Consider the following 8,033-nt stretch of genomic DNA (forward strand, 5'->3'; position numbering starts at 1 on the left):
AACGAACTTTATGGTTGTACGGCAGTGAAGCATCAGTGCCAACACTGATGCTGCTGTCATTGATGATGATGATGATGTTGCAAGATATGGCTGCAAACCGATGTCAGTGGTGATCTTGTCGTCAGTTTCTATCCAGATTGCCTGAATGAGTGTTTGGAAGTGTAGGCACCTCAGAATGACTGTGGTAAGCCAGCACTAATTCCCTTCTCCGTCCACCTCTTTTCTTTTCTTTTATAATTAAATCATGATGGTACGGCAGCGAAGCGTCGGTGTTGAACGCTGATGCCATGCTCCGATGATGATGACCCTGAATTGTGTGATACCTTGCTAAGTCCTTCGAGCTATCGTAGGCGCCGTGTTCTTCCCAACAATATCGGCTGTACGGGTACTTCAGCGCGATTCACTTTCAAACCCCATTCACAGAACTCACTTTCGACGAACGGTCTGCCTACCGATATACCTGTTTACGGTCTTTTTTCTCCTACCATGGATGTTTCGACTATGCGCGCTAGAACGTTCGCATGCATAAAATGAATCACATACGGTATTCGTAAATAACTCAAAAGGACTAGATCAGTAATGCAAATACGGAAAGCAATGTACACGTTAACATACGGGTTACGCAGAATGGACTCCATGTACAGTGGAAACAGCATCACAGAATAATTGACAATAATGTGCAAGCATGCCAAGTACCAATGCTCTTGGTAAGCTTGAAAATGTGGACAAATTTGATGGCGTTTGGAATGCAGTATGTACATGTTTGGTTGTGTCATAGCAAAAGGGATGAAGGATCACTGAAAACATGATAGAAATACTCTGTGAACCTTGCACATTACTAAGTATTCACGGTATTGACCACCCTAATATACCTGGTAGTGGTCAAAGTAAAACAGATATCTGGAATCTGACTGGCACAACTGAAGCTCCCATGTGTTGCATTGACTACGTGCTGGTTCACTCTACTCACCAATTTTGCCAATAAACACGGACAAAAATCAGAATGAAGCTATGAAAAGCAATTTGCACACACTCAGGTCTCTTCATTTATCCTTAAGTTTTGTGTTTCTTGGAGGAGTGACGGGCCATCCGGGGTTTAGGGAACCGAAATTAAATTTCTTTTTATCGGCTGGTTTGAGGATCTAAGAGGTCAGAATACTACGTAAGGCACTCACTTGAAACGAGCATGTCAATGACTCATCAACTGACATCATTGCACCGGCATTGTCAAATTCACCGCAGTAGTTAGGAGCTGAGAACAGCGTAACCAGCTGGCGCTTTGCGAAGAACTCGTAACCATCTTCCACAACCTTGAAAATAAATAACTGAACGAAGGGAACTCACTTGGTGTGCACGGCAAATAAGGTCCAAATCATGGCTGTGCAAAAATTTTGTGACAATGTCCCCACCGAAAGTGAAGCTAACACCGCGATCGTTCTCACCCCACCCAGTAATATCTTTATCAGGATCGGACCACAAGAGATCGCAAAGCAATCCCTGCTCCGGTACATCGGTTGGTCTCATTATTCTGCGTATTTGTTCCATCGATTGAAGGTCAGGCGATAGACCTGGAAAATGAATTTCTCCAGTCTTACTTACCACCGTGGCAGCAAAATATCTTCTCATCTACGATGGCTACTATTGGAAGACAATTAAAGCAGTCCGTAAATGTTTTCCATAGTTTTATGTTATATCGTCGCTTGCCTGAAACGATAACCAAACCCAACCTTTGACCTACACTCATCGTAAAATCCATAAATTCGATTTATAGATGCGCACTCATGATTGCCACGTAAAAGGAAGAAATTCTCTGGGTATTTGATTTTATACGCCAGGAGAAGACAAATGGTTTCCAGGGATTGTTTCCCACGGTCTACATAATCACCCAGGAACAAGTAATTTGCCTCAGGTGGGAAGCTCCCGTATTCGAACAGACGCAACAAATCGTAATATTGACCATGAATGTCACCGCAAATTTTTAAAGGGGCCTCGAGTTCCAACAAGATAGGTTGCCGCAAAAATATCTCTCGAGATTTCAAGGCCAGCGCACGAATTTCCGCCTCCGTCAACTGAACGTTCTTGCCAGGACGGGAACCTCTAACTGTATTATCAGTTTCATTATAAACATCGTGCAAACCACCTTCCAACAATCGTGTAATCAAAACGTCAACATTCAGCTTATCGACGTCGGCCATAGAGACCAAACCTAGTCGCTGCCGCGCCCGTCCTTCTAAATGGCTATCCAGCGTGTTAAAATACACTTTCAGTTTCACGGCTTACGGTAAGCAGATACGCAATTAGAATGAAGCCCAAGACCAGCATACTAAGATTGCAGTGTATCATCCGTGAATTGAAGTTCATGAGGCAGCTTCCTATAGACTACACGACAACACTCGTGTCCCCTAAGATAACGCATCTTTAACTGTGGCGCAAGGTGTTAATAACCTCGGATCCAGGAGACATTTCAGTGTGGGGCCGCTAGATGAGAGAACTTTTCATGTAATCGCGGACGGATTTGGAAGTAGCCTATGGATGTCGTCACGTTGTTGGTAATCCTTGGGGACCGAGTGCTTTGCTCATAGGTTTGATAGGTACACTGCAAATGGGACGTGCATGCGTGGCATTCAGGGAGGATAGTCTAGTTGGAAAAAAGCCTTCTGTGGTTCAAACCATTTAACACCCTCTTGCGAGCACTGATGGCTGGAATTTTCACTAAGATTCATGTAAATTGGCAATAATTGAGACCAGCTAGGCATGGTGTTGGCCCTAGGACTGCTCCTTCTTGTTGGGCCTCCCGCTTGGTTTCCTCTGGTCAGGCGATTCCGTGCGCAGCTCACCACAAACGGTATGTGGCATCTCCTGTTGTGCACAACTGCCCACTGCTTGGTGTGACGGGTCAATCCTGAAATCGATGCTAGCACATCATCGCGGGGGTAACACAGATGTGTGGAACATCCGGCCTTTTGAGGAATCACTACACGTCTGCTCAAAACGGAGTCCATTTGTTAAATCACGGGCTTGAAAACGCGCACCATGATGCGAAGGAGCGTGATAATGGTCAGTCAGCTTGTTGGGAGATAAGCGGGGTGCAAAACGCGAATTACGAACCATGGGACTGGTCAGATGTTGGGAGATGTTATAACTCGAGGAGCGGTACGGCCGCTGTGGTATCATATAAAACAATAATCGCATCGTAAATTGCTGGCAAGGCTGCGGCTCAGCTGAGCTCATGAAGATTTTTTAAGTTCCAGGGAGCTTGGATAGTAACAGCGCTAATCAAACTGCCGTTTTAGAGCACTGGAAATGGGAGGTGATATCATCTGATTAACGTAGCTTGAACTTTGCCTCTTCTGTGGTTCTACCAGCGCTAGCGCGTACACTTCTGTGACCTTTATTGTCCAGCAAAGATTTTTCTAATAGGCCTTGTCGTGGTAAATTCAGGCCCCCGATACTGATTTTCACAGTATTCCATAATCTATGCCCACTGCTGTCAGCTTCCCACCGGCCACGAGGCATCTGTCACTCTGCGCATTCTGTCATGCGTATTCTACAGCTTCCGGACAAAAGGGGAACAAGGAAGCCCTCAGAGCGCGCACCCTCTTTTGGCCTCGTTTTTGGACGAATTATTTAGCAGAGCGTTCACCACTATCTTATAATAATGCGGCATATGAACGCTTGGCAAGACAAACCCATGCACGCCGCCAGAAATAGATGTTTAATACGCTTTGCCGGTCTGTCAGCTTCATGAATCCTGATCCGCCGTGTCTGTATCCAAGGTCTGGTAAATAAACCAAGGTGAATTGTAATTGCTTGTTAAGGCCAGCTTGGGATTTGGTGGATTCCAAATGGTTTGCTGTGTATAGTCACGTTAGCATTGACATCGTTCTTGGACAACAGATTCACATGCTCGAAATTTTCGCATAATTGGGGCTACTTACATATTCACACATTCATCTTCCATGACCATGACTGTGACAGCGCGAGCGCTGCCGGAAGCCGAATAAGTGAGCATATTTAAAGTGGTCTGAAGTTTAGATACTGTTGAACAACCAAGGGCTGCGCCAGTTGGGTAGGGCTTATGCCAATGTGACAAAGATAACAACGTCTCAGCTATGTTTTTCACAGCTGCAAAAAGAGGAGCCAAATTTGTCCAGCAGATGTGCCCATGAAAATCCATCAAAAGCCGTGAAGCTGTGTCAAATGAGTTCAGTCACTTTCAGCCAGAAACTTAAATTTGACCTAGGGTCTGGGCCTAACATATTAAACCTAGGGAAAGTGAATTACGGTCTGAACCCGCAAGAAGTTGTAGGAAATTGCATGAACCTGCGGCTGATTTTCGAAGTGTCATCATTTCAACCAGGGAAGTTCTATCAAATTCAATAGAACATCACTACCTTTGGAGCACGTGGCCTGATTCGGCCTGAGTTAGTAGACTAATTTTGAACAGCTCAGAAAAAAATCATGCTCGGGACGGTCTCCGAAAATCTGCAACAGACTTAAAAGTGACTTAGCTAACATTACCTAAGACCTTAATCTAGAGGTGCTGCAAAACCGTTGTTCTCCAAGACAGCACAGCAATGAGGTTTTCAGAAGCCCGTCGAGCCTCGTTCTTGAGTTGAAATGATGGCATTCAAAGCACGCTATTTTGCCATAGATCTCGGAATCTCGTTCGCACACAAGATAGTTTTTACCCGAGGAATCCGCTCGTTAGAATCTATGGCATAATCAGAATAACAATCTAGTGATAACGGAAGCATTTTATGAGACTAGCGCTACTTTTCTACGTAGGTTTTACAGCGTTAGGTGGAACAGGTGGGCATAGGACGGGTTTGAGACTACCCTTGGAGCCATACATCGCCCGGTTCGCTGCACACGCTAGATTTGAAGATATTTTCAAGCTGCATAATTGTCAAATGCCTGCCATTTGTGCGCTTGCAGGATGAGACATATTTCAGCGCATAAATGAATTACCCTACCGTCCAACCTTTTAAACAGAGTCGCACAGGAATCGATGAATAACTGACATCAACTTGGATAGTAAATACGGTTGAACTGTGTAATCAATGATAGGAAATTAAGAGGAAGGATAGGGAAGAAAAGGGAAACAAAAACCTTGGTTGTTGATCAGTTGGCTGTTGATCTGATCGCCGAGCTTGGCAATTGGCTAGCAAACGTTTCGTCACCATACACATTACCAAAAAAACTGGCAGAACTCTCATGATCTGATCCCGAGCTTGGCAATTGGCTAGCAAACGTTTCGTCACCATACACATTACCAAAAAAACTGGCAGAACTCTCAAACCTGCTCGCCTGGCTTTTAACTGAATTCACTGTAGTCAGCAGGTACTTCCATGAGCTTTTCCATTCTGCTGGCCCAGCCTTTAGCTCCAAATATATTTCATAGACTGACCTCTCTACTAAGGATTTCTTGTGTCTCGAAGCAAGAGTACTCTACTTTTTTGGTTGAAGTAATATCGTAGTTCGCATTCAGCAGTCCACGATATCACTTGTCCATAAGCCTACAAGTTTTCACAGGATCGCCGTTTAAGGTCAACGCCTTATGAAAGTTAAATATCTTACAACAGTAAAATGACTAGTAGTCTTCAAAAGAGGAGACATGATCTGAACAGCAAAACCGGACTAACGCCCGCTGAATGCTTTGTGATTCATAGGCTTCTAGGCTCATCCGTTTAAAAGCATTCGAATATCGCTTTTCAGGCTTGTACGGATGGCCTCTAATCACTTACGCGGTGCTTGAATTTGCCCGTGATCCTACTTCGAATGGCAAACAGACACTCTTATTTCAGCAAGAGAACTTTGGTGCAAGAACTTGGGTTTCCTAGAAAGCCACTTATGTAAATCATTGAAAGTGACGTGCTAACCCTCTAAATACGCCAGCTGTTACCATCGGCCGGGCCCAACATGAAACCACATCGAGGACATCGCAAGTTTCGCAGGTGGTCCGCTTATTAAGTATTCCGAGAAATATCTTGAATTTTCAGCTTTGAGCAACAAGTTTTCGTACTATCAATCTTACGCCTTTTACGTCTATTCTTGAGAGGGTATCTTTACTGAAAATAAACTTTGGGTCAACCTGATGTTTACTTTTGAAACCGCCCTGGCTGGTGCCAATAAACAAGCAACTGGCAACAAAAACAGCTGACTCCAAACTTTTGGTTATTTGAGGCGTAGGAAACAACCATAGCAGGGCTAATATTTTCAAAGTTTGAATGATGTTTCCCGCGATGGCAAGTGACTCGCCTGGAAAAAAGTAGCGGCCGAACAGCTTCCGCGTGGGTCTGGTCACTACAATTTGTTCGAATGTGCATCTCAATGTCTCTGCACCGCACCGGTCGAGTATTTATTTTCTCACATTTTCTCCTAAGACCTGGGGAAATAAGCTTATGTTTGCGTAAAAGGCATGCGGTGCTCAAAGTTTTTCTATATTTTACCTACCTTTCCAGGCATGGGGATAAGTGACACTACCGTGGCCCTCAAAAATGATGGCGAGTACACTTGCATGCAGTATCCTATGTATTTTGCTTTGAAAAATATCTCATACCACTTTTGTCATCGGCGCCTTGCTCCCTGGTCATATATCTACGTTTTCCGATAAGTTTAAAGTGACAGATGTTCCGGATCGCCTATTTGTGGGTGCTTTGATAGCCCCAACCACACAGTTTGCTGAAGGACTCCGGCTTAAAGCCGGAGCCTATTTGAAGAAGGTGAATCGCCAAAGTATAAAGCAATTAATCAGTTTTGCGGACACTGGGTGCTTTTCCATTCTTGCGGTCTCATTCGTTCGGCTCATCTCGCGGGCCTTTCATATTTGCTTAGAGAACCGAAGAAAGACTTCAACATTTTTCACGATGTTCAGATTTCCTTACGGTGGATGTAAAACTGAATGTCAGTACCGCCAAAAATGCTGTAAGAAAATGTGCCCTTTACTCCTCTGATTCCGAGGCCACATATTCAGGATAGACTTTAAAGTGCGAGCACAGCCAGACACTCCATGCTTAGGAAGGCTGTTGGGTATATTTTTAGGGTTATCTGATCTGCGAAAAAGCCTTGTGCACCCGACTGGGCGGTCGAGTCTGTTTCTTAGGCGCTGAGGCCGCTGATATGCAGAATGTATTGACTGGTGCAATAACTAAAAATATGCCACTCTACAACCAAATTCTTCCCACCTCGATAGCCATTTTGGTGTACAGAGACCCCAAGTTGCAGCTTAGATCTCAGTGTGTTTATTGACGGAGGTTCCTTATTAATCATATCTTGGTGCGTGGGCTTTCTTGATGACATGGAGTTAACAGCATGGCCGCTGGCTATTCACACAATGAGATTGATTTCTCGAAATCTACAGCATTTTCAGACTTGCCACTTCATAGTGCAGAATGTCTGTGTATAATGTATATGCTCCTGTATTATTGAAAATCCTTTACTATGGCAATTTGTTTAAGTGAACTAAATTACCAGGTGAATAAACACCGCCGACTTTGAATACCATACCGGATGATAAAAAAATCGCGAATTGTGGAAAAGGTCGACTCACATACAATGAACGTAACTATCAGGTATTTATCCACCGGAACAGATTTCCTCAACATTCTAGAATCTAAATGACCTTTGGAGATGCAACATATGCGTAGGCGCATTCGTGCGAACAAATTTGGCCGATGACTCTTTGTTGCCAGTGGTGCACGCTAATTATTTGCTAAACATCGTGCACCTTGACTGGCAAATTACAGAGTTTTTCATTATAGGTTCCGAATTATGCTAGAAAGTCGTCCGGGTTCATCGATCTTATCCGACGCACACCACTAACATGCGGCTAGGGGTACACGATACCTAACTAACTAGCCACATAGAGCCTACGTCGATAATACCAGACAGCTGAACGATCTTAACCGACGCATACCACTAACATGCAGCTAGGGGTACACGATACCTAACTAATCCATCCATCGGTAACGGAGAAAAGGCTCGAAACGGACGTCTTGAAATTTTGAGATATAATGGTCGTTTTGAAGTTT

The 8,033-nt window shown here is 44.2% G+C and overlaps 1 protein-coding gene across 1 annotated transcript; it reads right to left on the bottom strand.

Moving 5' to 3' along the window:
• Positions 1 to 1,175: 1,175 nt before the first annotated feature.
• Positions 1,176 to 2,228, bottom strand: T265_15333 (hypothetical protein; the record flags this gene model as incomplete). Its single annotated transcript, XM_009177632.1, has 4 exons — positions 1,176 to 1,310; positions 1,345 to 1,568; positions 1,600 to 1,704; positions 1,739 to 2,228. Coding segments are annotated over 4 exons (921 nt in total), but the record flags the coding sequence as incomplete, so codon positions are not given.
• Between the last annotated feature and the right edge of the window lie 5,805 nt (positions 2,229 to 8,033).

This window comes from Opisthorchis viverrini (assembly GCF_000715545.1).
Source record: "Opisthorchis viverrini unplaced genomic scaffold opera_v5_442, whole genome shotgun sequence".
In the NCBI taxonomy this organism is placed as follows: Eukaryota; Metazoa; Platyhelminthes; class Trematoda; order Opisthorchiida; family Opisthorchiidae; genus Opisthorchis; species Opisthorchis viverrini.